Raw genomic sequence first — 14,661 nt, 5'->3', positions numbered from 1 at the left:
TCAAGTTCCGATGGTTTCACTTGTAAAGTCTATATTTAAAGTAAAATTTAGAGTATTTTTCCACAATCTCCTCCAGAAACATATTAGAGGGCTTACAATGTAATGATGGGGAGGAGGTGCAGATGGGACAACAAATAAGACATACCTCATCTACTGTCTGAATGATAATCAGTTACAGGCTTCATGAAGATGTTTTCATGGCTCTGAGGAAAACAGAACTCTAAAAGGAATGACAGTACTGGTCCAACCATTTCTCATGGTACTCTGACAGGTAAATGAAGATTCATTTCCTCCTGCATTTACTATGATCTGAAGTACAACAGGGACCTGTGCTTTCCAGCCAGTGAGTGTCCCGACTTTGCCAAACTTGCATTTTAACTGGAGAAGCAGAAAAAGGTAGATAGATGATATGGTCATAATAATAAGATGGCCAGGAAAGTGACATTTTACTAGAGATTGTGAAGGGTTGCTCAGATACACAGTGTGGCAAAGAACCCACAAGTGTCGGTTCTTGGCATGTCTGAAGCTGTGTGGATGAAATGGAGTAAGCTGGGGGGATGTGACTGAAGGCACAGGAACAGAAGGGGATACCATCTTAGTCTTGACGGGACATCTCAAACAACCGTATGGGGAAAAGATTTCAATAGGACAACTGTCCAGAAGCAGACAACACAGGCTAGCTCCAACTAGGGTGACAGTGGTGGAAGAGGAACAGGAGAGTGTCTAGGTATGTTTCAAAGAAGGAACAGAATTTTCCCATCATATGAAGTAGCTAAAAGAGAAATAGGAGACATTTTTAGTCCAGAACAATCAGCATAAAGGAATTAACGAGAGTTTGCTTTAAAAACATTATATATAATATTAAATTTCTATTTATGTACTTACTGGCATGCAAACATGCCAGTATTGGGGTTTGAATTCAGGGTCTTGAACTCACTTAGGTTTTCATTCATAGTTAGCACTTTACCACTTGAGCCATGCCTCCAGTTCAGCTTTTTTGCTGTAAATTAGATGGTCTCAGGGGCTTCTCTGTCCAGGCTAGCTTCAAACTGTGATCCTCATTTCTCAGCCCCATAAGCAGCTAGGATTGTCGTGAGCCATCTGCACCCAGCAACTAATTCATTTCTACCAATGGCCAGATATTCAATACATTTTAATTCTGCAAAACTTGTCAGAAGTCAAGTTTACAAGGCTGAAAGTTTATTTTTTTAATCAGAAAAGCTTTTATTATAAGAAACAATGACATTAGGTAAAAATGCAAAAAATTGTGCAATTACGGCAAAATGTTTAAAAATATCTACACATTTGCCCCCATAGGACTACAGTACTTACTACATACCTGAGCACTGCACATTGAATGCCATTTGAATCTGCTTTCCATGGAATCTGTTTCCTCACAGATCACATACACTTCTTCTCATGCACCAATGAAATCGAGAAAGCATCAACTTTATACAGTAACAAGAAATAACGATGGAAATTAAAGAATACAACTTGTACTTTCCTGTAACATAGTTTTTAAATCAAGTCCAGTCTTCAATGTGTTACAAAAAATATAGGAAAGTGCTACATACATTCTTCAAATGCAAAAACACAGTTAAAGTGGGACCTTTTTGTTCTGTAGTTGCCATTGTGCCTTTTATTTAGTTTCATCATACTATGAAAATGTGCCTTAAATATCTACACATAAACCCACACATCACTAATCTTCCTATTCTAGGAACTCTTCTTAAACCATTTTAAAAGTGGCAATTTATCCCAGCTATATGTAATGTAAACAAATAGTTCTTCATACAAAATTCAAATATATTCTACTCCAGTAGAAAACTCTAAGCCTTGGCTTTGACCCACTATTCTTAGATCATACCCTCAATATAAATTGTTATAATAAAATGAACAACCGTTGTGCAGATCAATAGAAGAATGAACCACAGTGTTGTTCTCTTACATACAATACGGCACATACACATTGCTAACTCAAATTTCTATGTCAGGTTTTCAAGTAATACACTTTTCTAGATACAGAAGATTGTCAAAAAGCGGCAGGAAACCTTAGATACTCAATGAAGTTTTATGAAAACAAAAAGTTATTTTATTTCCCTCCAGTCAGCAATTCAAAACTGTAAAAAAAAAAAAAAATTACTGAACTAACTTATAGAAAGAACCCCAAAACAGCATGGAGACAAAGAAAATAGAAGAAAAACGGAGGTAAAACATTAGTTAATACCATTTATAAAGAAATTAGTCACACTTTCAAGACCAATAAGAAGAAACCATGTATCTACTAGAACTAGATTTAAATGTTAATTCTATAAAATGCTGTCCCCTTGAACTTTTTCCCTACTTGTAGAGGTGTTTTAAAGCAGTTTGAAAAGTTTCTGAAAAAATGAGGTATGTGATGTAAAGAGGCAATGTTTGAAATTTGTTCACAGTATCACATTATGATTTGTACAAGATCTTTTGTAATACAAACCATGCCAGTTTGTTTTCTTCAAAAGAATCAAACTGTTTAGATTAAGGACAGACTTCTATCTTTTTTTTATCAATTATTCTAGGCATACTAAAGATTAGGTTACTGACCCAAATACTTGCCTTAGGGACATGAGTTACTTTGTCCTTCGTGTTAATATTCCTAACTGACTTAGAAATTCATCAGTTGAACATGAAAAATGTACCTACAAAGTACCTATAAAGCTGTTATTCTGTTTCCTCACTGTTAAGTGCAAAAAAAAAAGAAAGAAAATCAGTTGTAACTATAATATGAAACATAAAACCCACTGAAGTATTAGAGCACTGCAGGAATTTTTTTCTGGAAATAGAATTTTGAAAGTAGTTGCAAAACTTCACATTATAACACAATGTACCGACAATATCTGTATCAGCAGGTAGAGCAAAGGAGGTTGGCCAACAAAATAGCCCATGTTAGTGCAAACTTGGTATATAACAGTCTTATTATTCTATGACTGAATCCAGTTAGACCAAGAGCTGACATATCCTACTACATAAATAGCAAGTCCCGTGTAATCACAAGAGTTCAACAGGTAAAATACTATGGCCATGAAATTAATACACTAACTTGAAAGATAAACATACGCTCAGACCATTTAAATCAATCAACTATTCACATGAATTCTTATACTAGCACCAGCCACCTACAAATTTAAGCCCTTTCTGGGATTTAAAAAACAAAAACAAAAAAGAGACAGTGTTAGCACTTTAAAAAAGTTATAGACAGAAAGCTGCCACTTTAAAACTTTAGCTAAACTTAAGTTATATGGGAAATGTGAAACAATCAATCAATCTACAAGCTCTGTCTGAGACTGATATTTCCTTCAGTCTAATAACAAAATGTTTAAATCTCTTGAAAACAGTACACAAATAAAACATGTAAATATATATAAATATCAAGAATGAGGATCTAAGTTAGTGCTTCTCTGGGCTAGAGAGGTCACAGCTAAATAAAATCCTAGTGATATTGCCTCGGATAGTTACCCGTATTTAAAATAAAAAGTCATGTCAACTAGTTTGGATGTCTCTACCTAGTTACCCTAACTGCTTTTACGAGTGCATAGTTGTCCTAATTCATCTGGTAGCTCAGTGACTATTTATCACAAAATTTTAAAATAGCACAATCACTTTTATGCCAGGAAAAAAAAATGCTGATAATTGCACTTTGTTACCTTTTCCTTACTGAAATGAAAGCATCACAAAAATGAAAGCAAATCCATCCCTACACTGTAATCTTTAGAAGCACCCATTTCTGTATATTAAAACTCTCAGCTTTCTTCAATGTATCAACAATGCCTCTCCTGACAAGATATCTTGGTATGAGATGCCACTGATACTCATAAGATCTGTCACGAGTCACAGTACTTTCTGGAGACACTGAGGATAGAGTTTAGCAACAGCACATTCAAAATGACGGCCAAGGTCCCACAGCCGATCTGGGGTTTCATATACTTTCATCCACTGGTCAGTAAGGTCATCATATTGGTAAAGGGAATTTTTCCTGCTGGTTCTGAAGACATGTTCTTCAACAGTCACTTGAGTAGCTCGAACAAATAAGTGGAGTTTATCCTGGAAAAGAACCAGCTTAAGATATGGATTTATGGACTGATCACATGGAAAGTCCTTCTTCCTAGTCCATTTATTCAGCTCAATATCATAGGCTTCAACAGTAAACATACGCTGATGATTTCCACAGGTTCCAGCTATGTAGTAGATGGAGTTCTTGTATACAGCTGCTAAGCCCTGGATTCTAGGCACAGTCATGGGGGTTAAAAAACCCCAGTAGTCTTTTTGAGGCTCATAGAAGAGGAAAAATTCTCCTAAAAAAAAGAAAACAAGAATATGTACATTGTTGTGTTTGGTTTTGGTTGTGTGTTTAATCCCTCTAAAGATTAGAATGTACTTTTCCAAATATTTCCATTTGTAAATACAATGTAAAGGTAATATTATATCTAACCTGAATTAGGAGATTTGGACAAAGAGAATACATATATAAGCAGTTACTTTGGCATAATTACAGAATAATAATTAAGAGCTTAGTTCCGTTTGTTCTAACCCATTGTGAATTATAGGAAATTTATTTTAACCCAGCTCTAAAGAAACCATCATTGGTAATGTTCACCTAGCAAGCCAAAATGCATACATGCAGCTCCATCATAAACAAGCCATTACATATTTTTGTTGTAATTATTTAATTAGAAAAGAGGACACAGAATTGTTCAATTTGTGCTTGTGGGTCACTGCTGTGTTTACATAAATTTTGCCACTATAATGCAAAAATAAATTTCAACAGATGAAAAGTTGGCAACACTAAAAATACAAACACACACACACGGTTTGTAGAATGGACTTTCAGTCCATTTATATTCTAATTTAACAGTAAAAGGTATATCAATTCAGACTGCCAGTTAAAAATGTCTTTTAAGAACTGCATATTCCATAGGCTTGAAGAATATGAATTCAAAATCAAGGAGACCATGGCTTAATAAATAATTTTTTTGAAAAAAAAATTATACCTAAGGATTTAGAATAGCTTTGCTAATTAGAATAGCTTCACAACATCTTTTAAGAAATCAGAATTACATATGAGCAGATCAAAATATTTTCAATAGTCACAGACAGTATATCTGTTATATGAGAAGCTTGGACCTAAAAATATTTGAATATTAGATATTTTTTCAGATTTGGAACATCTGTATATAAAAGACAGATGTCTTGAGGATAGAATTCAAGTCTAACTATGAAACACACGAACAGTTTTTTCCAGTGTATTTGTGATTAGACCATGATCTACCATACAAGGTCCAGTGTGGAATATTCCATTTGGGGTATCACACTGGCACTAACAAAGTTTCAGATTTGGGAGCACCTATATAGCACAACATTCCAACTATTCATATCAGGTTTATTTATATAAAGAGGCTTTGTTCCATATAGAAATGCCAATTCTAAATTAAGATTCCTCTTGAAAACTGTTCTAAATGAGGTTACTCTTATTTCCAAATTCAAATTCCTACTTAATAATAGTGGCATTTTAACATTGACATTATTTTACTTAATCATGCAGCTTTTGCTTGCATATCACCTGCTCTTATGACAGAATTCCTGATAAAGGGGCTGCGAATGTGGCTTAGTGGCAGAGTGCTTGTCTAGCATGCACGAAGCCCTGGGTCCAATTCCTCAGCATTCCATAAACAGAAAAAGCCATAAGTGGTGCTGTGGCTCAAGTAATAGAGTGCTAGCCCTGAGCAAAAAGAAGCGAGGGACAGTGCTTAGGCCCTGAATCCCAAGCACAGGACTGGCAAAAAAAAAAAAAAAAAAAAAAAAAAATCTTGATAAAGAAGATAACAAAACTTTTAAATGTGCCATGTACTGGTGGCTCATGCCTGTAATCCTAGCTGCTCAGGGGGCTGAGATCTGAGGATCATGATTCAAAGCTACCCCAGGCAAGAAGGTCCATGAGACTCCAATTAATCTCTTAATTAACCACCAGAAAAACAGAAGTGGCACTATGGCTCAAAGTGGTAGAGCTCTAGCCTTGAGCAAAAATGCTCAGGGACAGCACCCAGGCCCTGAGTTCAAACACCATGAACACCACCAACAACAAAAAAACATAAAAAGGTCATCTTTAAAATTTAAAGTCTTCTTTAATAAAGTAAAACCAATGACTAGCAATTAAAACCCTCAGGGCCTCAGATTTCTCTTATTTGCACTAAAAGCTCATACTAAATGATCTTTATTCTGGCCTTGAAATTTTATTAATTCCATTCTTTTTTGCTATAATATTTGTATGAACACACTACATTTCAATCAGAAACCTTATAACTGATTCTACCTCTGTCAGTTAACCGGTTAACCACCAGAATACAGGTGGAGCATATGTCATTACAGGATGATGCACACTATCCAGTCATACTGGATGTATTTTACATGCATTCTTAAATTTTACTTTTTTGGCAAGACCAACAAATCCAAACCACATGCTGTCTTTATGTAATTAAAATAAGGCAGTGGAAAATAGGACTCTTTTCGGTGAATTAACTTGATGTTGAACTTAGACCAAACGTTTCAGGCATTTCCGGAATATTTTCAGTTAAAAGATTAGGATAAAGACAATTTAAAAAAAAGAAAGGATAAGGGCTTAAAAAGGCATCTATGTCTTTGTTGAAGTTTCATTTTTCCTCTTATTTAAAAATAGTAGGGTGATGAAAACATTTAACTATAACCAATTAAGAAACAATGTAGAGAAATAAGGATTTGGTTCATCTCAATATTCACAGCAACTAAAACATTTTACAGCAACTAAAACATACAAGAAAAAAATTGTTCTCATAAATTAGAACTTTATTCTCACCTATTTGCTATATTTTTACTGTAACTTTGCCAGAGTACAGGACCTCTAAGTTTAAGAGTGTATGTGTGTGTGTGTTTTACATATAAGTATATTCACAAATAGGGAATAGGAAAATAAGGTGATGTCTTACATTTTTTCAGTACAAAACACTGAAAACAAACTATTATGAAAGGAAATATGAACCAGTGAAATTTAAATGTGAAAAATATGTGAACCTTTGTATTTAAGTTTCCTAACTCATGCAATTATAAGGCTTATTAAAATAATCTTGATAAGCCATGTGCAAGTGACTCACACTTGTAATCCTAGCTATGTAGGAGGCTGAAATCTAAGAATTTTAGTTCAAAGCCAGCTATCATTGACAAATCTGAGAGAGTGACTCTTATATCCAATTAACCAGCAAAAAGCTGAGAGGAGGGCTGGGGATATGGCTGGTGGCAAGAGTGCTTGCCTTGTACACATGAGGCCCTGGGTTCGATTCCCCAGCACCACATATACAGAAAACGGCCAGAAGTGGCGCTGTGGCTCAAGTGGCAGAGTGCTAGCCTTGAGCAAAAAGAAGCCAGGGACAGTGCTCAGGCCCTGAGTTCAAGGCCCAGAACTGGCCAAAAAAAAAAAAAAAAAAGCTGAGAGGGGAGTTTCGGCTCACGTGGTAGAGCAACAGTCTTGAGTGTAAACACTAAGCAAGAGTACTCTGAGTTCAACCCCCAGTATCGGCACAAAACAATAACAAAAAACCTTCTTTGTTAATCTAGTTAATACTGTATATAATACTTTTTCCTTTAAACTAATTCAGTAAGCTCCATAACAAAACAGCTACTATATCCTTTAATTATATGTATATTACTGAAGAAAATAACTGTGCACTAACCTTATTTTATTGATTAGTCTTAAAAAATGTCCTGAAATAGTTCTCCCAAGTTGCTGATCTATTAATTATTAAAGAATGTTTTCAAAACTTAATTCTCATAGTCAAAATATGAGAACATACAAAAACAAAATTTAAGTAATTGAAAATACTTTTAATTATTTAAAACCTTTTTTGATTTACAAGGTGACTTTTCTGTATAGGTCCTTTACAGAAGAGACCATATCAACAAATACTTTATGAGAAACGTGCCATAATTGTGAACAGGAAATGTTACCTCTTCTGTATAATTAAGTAAATCAGGCTTGATATGTATGCCTACAGGAACGAAAGTTGGCACCTACCCTGTAAAACATAGATCTTCTCTTTGTATTCCACAGCATTATGAAATTCCATTGCAACTGGCATTGCACAAACAGTTGTCCAACAGTTCTCTCTGCTGTCATAGCATTCCACAGATTTTAGTGAGTTTCTGCCATCACCCTCATAAACTCGACCTCCAATTGCATACATCTTACCACAGCAATACACTAGCTTGCAGCCTATTCTGGCTCGAAGCAAGGATGGTTTGGATAGCCACCTGTTGGTGGAATGGTCATACATCCAGAAATCATTTTCTGCCTTGTGGTCAATGGAAACCTCACTGCTGCTTGGCCTGTACCCTCCTGCAATGTAAATGTCATTATCTGGTGATACAAGAATCCCAACTTCTCTCAGATCATTTGGTGGTTTGCATAGTTTAAACACTCTTCCTGTAACTATATCTAGACAAGGCACTGTTTGCTTCTTTCCTGAGTGTTTGTGGGCAGCATCGAAACATATAATCATTTCAGAAGCAGTCATTCCAAGCCTCTGTGTACAGCCATTAGTGTTGGCTGCTCCCTTTTCTACACAGCTTTTGACTATAGCTTGTGCAAAGTGAGGTGGAATTGTCTCTATAAACGCATCTTCCATCAGAGGAAAACGTATGCATTTGGCAAAAATCTCAGAAAGGTGAACTTCTCTTTCATTCTGTTCATGTTCAAACCACCTTATAATGCTTTCATAAACATGTTCTTCTCGATCCACGTTTAAATCATCACTATCTAGAATGCTTATCAGTTGGTCTTTTGTCAGCTGGAGAAACTCTTGTTCTTTGGTGACACATAGGAATTTTTTACGAATGTATTCTTTTGATCGATCTCCCAGTTCCTGATGACCATAATGATCAGCAAATATAAAGACACCAATAGAATTTTGTGGCTCCAAATGACTGATCATATATTTAGCACATTGGTCTTGAATAGAAGGAATCTGGAAGATGCTAGCTGCAGTGAACAAAGCTTGAACATTGGCCTCTGTCAGAATAATTCTAGAAGTGTAGGCATAATTCAGTACTAGATCCATCGATTCAGCTTCCACACCAATGATTCGAACTTCTTTTTGAGTACTTTCTGTAAGGCCACTAGTGAACATGGATCTATGAAGGAAAAAGTGGTCAATATTTGTGTGCTGCAACTAAACATTATCTTGACAAATTATTAACACACAGACAACTTTTAGAAGCTGAATGAATATATTCCAAGGTATTGTGAACAGGAATAAAACTTGATCACCTAACAAAAGGATTTAGTCTAGCTAATCCCAAAAACTCTATCCACAGACATAGTCACTTCAGGCTGCAGAAGTTAAGGACAGTCTTTCTCAACATGTGCAGGAATCATTTAAATACCTGTAACTACAGGAAGGGCTATTTGTTTGTCTTTCTAAACATGAAACAAGCCATGGAAAGCCTTTAGTGGGATTTGCTTCACATACACATAGCCTTGACCACCACAGTAAATGGATTAATTGTGGATGCAGTTAGTCTGAAACAACTCTTACCTTCAATGCGCAACTACATCTTCCCTAGTCCAGGGATCTACTTGCCCTTTCATTACTTCACAAATGTATTGCTCTTTGCTAAAAAAGGATAAATGACATTATGCTTCCAACTTTTCTCGGGACTTCACTCATTTGTCCAGATCTCCAAGTACATATAAAATTAATAATAATAAAATATCTTGTTAGTCAACTCTTGCATTAATTAGGATCCTAGGTCCAGTCAAAGACCCACATGAGAGCTAAGGTGACCACAGAGGGCCTGTCTATCTTCAATAATGCCAACTGTGAGAAAAGGAAACTACATCTAAGTAAACCAAAAGGAGACAGAGCACAAGCTTCTAGTTAAGCTGCCTTCCAGACCCTGGACCTGAAACTGTCCTGTCCCAGGAAGTTGCAGATAATTGTAAGACTAGCAAAATAATACAACAGAGGCATAATCTAATAAAATTTACTTATATCTTAGCGAAAAGAACAAAGCAACTTTTACCCCAAATAATTTTTTAAAATTTCATCTTAGTAAAAGCAAGATGTTCTTCGAAAGTGCATATTCTCTAGCTAAATGCCTTAAAACTACTATATTGTCTTTGAATGGCCTCTTAATACTTACATGAAATTTAAAGATCAAGGGTAAGCCCTTAGACCTTTCCTTAAAAGTCATACTTAATCTCCTCAAACTTACCATTTTTCACCTATTTATATCTACACGTAAAGATAATAATAGGGTCTTTTGAAGAAAATCTTAACATTTAACACATCATTGATTCTTTGAAAATAATGATTTTTAAAATTCCAAAGACTTCCTTGAAGACCAAACTTTTTTAAGAAAGTTAAAATATTGGTGCATTTATCAAACTTTCTTGACCATTAAGTGGCTAAAACCCGGCTCTTTAAATAATAATCTGTTATAAAAATTGTTTACTTTTTTTTACCCTTGCTTTAATTTTTCATTCTAGTCAATCCTTAAAATTAAACATTAAAAACAAAATATAGCAAAAGTCTCATTTTAACAGCTATTTGAGGAAATATCTTTATTATAGAATGTTTAATTGATACTTCTTGAGGAAATTAATCTACTTCTTGAGGAATTTAACCTAAGACTGATACTAAAGATAACTATTGGAGCCAGATCCTTCCCATTTTATTTTTTAAAGTTATATTACTTTTTTTTTTGGCCAGTCCTGGGCCTTGGACTCAGGGCCTGAGCACCATCCCTGGCTTCTTCCCGCTCAAGGCTAGCACTCTGCCACCTGAGCCACAGTGCCCCTTCTGGCCGTTTTTTATATACGTGGTGCTGGGGAATCGAACCTAGAGCTTCGAACCGAGAGCTTCATGTGTAGGAGGCAAGCACTCTTGCCACTAGGCCATATTCCCAGCCCAAGTTATATTACTTTTAAAAAATACCCTTAAGTAGGAAAATTTCCAGTCACTTTTAAAGCCTCCATCAAACACGTGGAGGTATTTAAAAATGGGTAGAAGGACACAGCCTGCTAAATGGCTATGCATCTCTTGAGCTCCATTTTCACTCTGACAATGTAAATTTTTAAGTTTACTATCACAGGATTTGATGATTAAAAACCAGATGTCCCTATATGTGAGCGAGTTTTCAATTCAGGTGCTGGAAGACTTATGTATACAGATACCAATTAAAAAGAAAAAATTAGTCTTTCATTAGACAGAATTAACTCCCCTAGGAGAACATTACCTCACATCCTTTTATCATGGCAACTACTCTTGCCTGGAGTAGGCTGGTCTCTGGACAGGAGTGGTCTAGTGTCCAATGAGTTCTCTGTTCTAATAGGTTCTTCGGGTAAATGCTAAGCAACAGTGAAAGCACTTCCTCTCACAAAATCCTGAATCACAAAAGTTTCTAATAATCACACAAATACTAATTCTACCAAGCCACTGGGATCATGAAATGGCTATGATTCCCAGCTATTCTAATTTTTCCACTTGTGATGCAAGATTTGGAAATTATTAAGTACAGGCTAGTAGTATGGCTCAAGTGATAGCACCAGCCCAGAAAGTGCAACACCCAAAGTTCAAACTGAAGTACCAAAACATACAAAATAAAGAAAAATAAAATTTAAAGATATCAAGTATGATTTTCTAGATTCTACATCAAGAGCAGAACTAATTACAAGAAATTTGTGTACCAGAGTAGTTTAAAGCCTGATTCTTCAGTTTTCTAGCTACACAGCTTTATTTGAACACATCTATCTTATGCTCAGGTTTTCCAAGCATTTCTTTAACTTGTTCAAAATTAAGGAAAAGATGTTGTACACATGCTTCTTTTATCTAAGCCCCCAAAGTATAGTATACATCTAGTATTTAACTGATAAAATGTAGAGAATGAAATTTCAGTAAGATATTGTAACTTTGAAGTGCCCATTTTTTACTGCTCAAATCTAATACACCATAAAATCTTGAAAAGAGATTTTTTTAACCTACGTATAAAAATGTCATTGGCAATTTTCATTGCCAGGCCAACCATTGTTTTCTGTGTTTGTGAATTTCATCTCTTTTTTTCTTTCCAGCTCACTATCTTGTGATAATGCATAGTGGTCCAAATTACCTATCCTAGGCAAGTCTAAATGGCGACATCACAAGGATTAGACTGAAGTAACTATATTTAACCCTGCATTCTGAGAAAGAGGAACCAGAAACTACTGTTTGGAATGTTACACTGCTAAGTTCCCTCTAAAGGTAGGAACCTTCAACAGAAAAAAAGCACATTTATAGTGTGGCTGAGAAGATTTTACTGTCATGCATGCACCACTTTGAGATCTTGAAAGGCTTATAAAAGTGAACAACTGAAACAAAAAGTTATGCTCGGGCAGGAAACTACTTTTCCACTACCTTCTTAGAATAGGAAGTTATTTTTCAGACTCAAGTTTTAAAATTTGTACTTCTCAATATTTTATGATAAGCAAAACGTAATACAAAATGAAAACCAAAAAATTCAGAAGAGAAGCATAAAAAGAACTGGTTTTGGGGGACCTAAGATAAAACACTATTTCGCTCATTTTCATTACACTTTTACCTTCATTAAAAACTATCTATGTGCCAGGCAGTAGCTCCTCACACTTGCAATTCTAGCTATTCAGGAGGCTGAGATCTGAGAACCACTGTTCACTCAGACAGGAATATCTGTGAGACTCTTTCCTCTAACCACCAAAAAGCCACAAGTGGAACTATGTATAGCTGAAGAGGCAGAGCACTAGCCTTGAATGAAAAAGTCCAAGAACAGCTCAGGCTTAATGGCACAAGAGGTGGGGGAGGGAACTCTCTACTGAGTGAACTCTCAAAGAGTTATACACACTAAAGAAATATATATCATATCATGAGTTACTTTTTGGACCAAATTCTAGATTAGCATTGTTCGGGAAAACTTTTCTGTAGCAATCTGATTTGGGCTACCTAATATGGCAGTTACTAACCACATGTGCTACCTGAACACTTGAAATGTTTGATGTACTTGTTCCTAAATGTTTAACTTTATTTTTAAAGAATTACAGTTTAGTCATATGTGAGCAGTGACTGACATATATAGTGGTATATATACATATAGCACACACACAACACACACACACACACACGAGGATACATATCTCCTCCCTAGTTTAATTGTATAGTCCCAGCTCGGTATAAACATAGAGTACATAACACTGGTGGGGGGGGGGGGGCGGGGAAGGGAGCTCGGTGCAGAGAGCAATAGAAGTTTCCACCGTCGTCATACCTGAAGTAGGGACTGATGGCAGCAAGAACGTTCCTATGACAGGAAAATGTTTTCCCGTGATCCACTTCCACTATAATGTCTGTCAACTGTCCTTCATCGTACATTGTTTTGAGTTGCTTAAGAATACTGCACGCATGGAAGGGGTCCATGGCCTCGCTGGCTGGATCTGAAGATGCGATCCCATTCGGTGTTGGGGAAGACTTACTTAAATCTAGGAGGAGAGAAATCGTACAGCCACACGGAGTTCCAGCCGGCGGCGGCTGCGGCGTCGCGCGGGGGCGGTCGGGCTGTTGGGTTTTGTATGCGTGTTTGTGGGGTCTCCCCCGCCCCGCCCCTACACCATCACACGGGTGACCGTCCTCCCCCAAGGAGCGCGGACCATGGGGTCGGGGACGCCGAGCGCCGACAGCCCGCGGCCGAACCGGCTCCAAGGCCGCCCCGCAGCAGCCGAAGCCCGGCGAGCCCGAAACGCCGCGCTCGCCGACCGGACGAGCGAGCCGGAGCCGCCCCGAGCCCGCACGCCGGCCGGGCGCCCCCGGAGAGAAGCTGGGCGGGTGGCGGCCGCCGGGGACCCCGCAACCGCCTCGCCAACGGCGGCGGGCGGCGGCGGGTACCCGGGCGCTCCAATCTCCGGGCGCCCCCCACGCCGTTCATCACCGTCCCCCCACCCCCCCCGCACCCCCAAGCCACCTCCACCACGCCATCCTTCCCTCCGGCCACGCGTGGCCACCTCCTGAGCTCGCAGTGTGTGCCTGGCCCCCATTTATTCCCCTCGCTTCCATCTTCCAAAACCAGTCCTGCCTACCGCACGACCCACCTGCCGACGCAGCCATTTCTAGATGGGGCCCCGGCTCCAGCTATTTAAAGAGGAAATGTCATTTCGCTCCTCTAGCTCCCGGGTTCCGGCCCTTCCAAGCTTCTCTTGGCCAATAGGGTGTCCTGCGCATCCTGACTCCGCCTCCACATTCTGAATTCCCATCGTTGGTTGGTCGAAGTATGGGCACATGCATGTCGGGAAATGTAGTTTTCTTGTCCGCTCTCCCGCGTGGTCGGGTTCGGGCGGAGGCCCAAGACCCGGATCCCTGTTGGCTGGTTCGGGCGGAGGTGGAGAGCGCGGAGCAGGGGCGGGGCGCGCAAGGTCTGCCGGGAGAAGTAGTCTTCTGGCTGAGGAAACCTGTCATTCTATGGGGCTGGAGTAGAGGAAGCTCTCCTAGCGCAAAATTTCCCCATTTTTAGCCTCTCTCTTGGCCTCTGGCTTTTTTAAACCTTTTTTTTTTAATACCCTAAACCTCCTGCCAATGACTAAGGTTACGCTATGAATGCAGGCTCTGC

General features: G+C 38.1%; 1 protein-coding gene across 1 annotated transcript; it reads right to left on the bottom strand.

The window, feature by feature from the left end:
• Positions 1 to 1,204: 1,204 nt before the first annotated feature.
• Kbtbd8 (kelch repeat and BTB domain containing 8) lies at positions 1,205 to 14,229 on the bottom strand. Its single transcript, XM_048356120.1, has 4 exons — positions 14,147 to 14,229; positions 13,330 to 13,540; positions 8,075 to 9,189; positions 1,205 to 4,328 (listed from the first exon to the last, which is right to left on the bottom strand). The coding sequence occupies exons 1-4, from the start codon at positions 14,160 to 14,162 to the stop codon at positions 3,865 to 3,867; spliced, it is 1,806 nt and encodes a 601-aa protein (XP_048212077.1). The 5' UTR covers positions 14,163 to 14,229; the 3' UTR covers positions 1,205 to 3,864.
• Between the last annotated feature and the right edge of the window lie 432 nt (positions 14,230 to 14,661).

This window comes from Perognathus longimembris, chromosome 10 (genome assembly GCF_023159225.1).
Source record: "Perognathus longimembris pacificus isolate PPM17 chromosome 10, ASM2315922v1, whole genome shotgun sequence".
In the NCBI taxonomy this organism is placed as follows: Eukaryota; Metazoa; Chordata; class Mammalia; order Rodentia; family Heteromyidae; genus Perognathus; species Perognathus longimembris.
This window is presented reverse-complemented; position numbering and strand designations above follow the sequence as displayed.

What these genes read in the sequence shown, in the direction of transcription:
- Kbtbd8 (XM_048356120.1), bottom strand. An exon ending in GCCATCAGTCCCTACTTCAG is followed by an intron (nt 9,190 to 13,329) that starts GTATGACGACGG and finishes TTTCCTTCATAG; the next exon opens with ATCCATGTTCACTAGTGGCC. An exon ending in GAAGATCTATGTTTTACAGG is followed by an intron (nt 4,329 to 8,074) that starts GTAGGTGCCAAC and finishes TCTTTTTTTTAG; the next exon opens with GAGAATTTTTCCTCTTCTAT.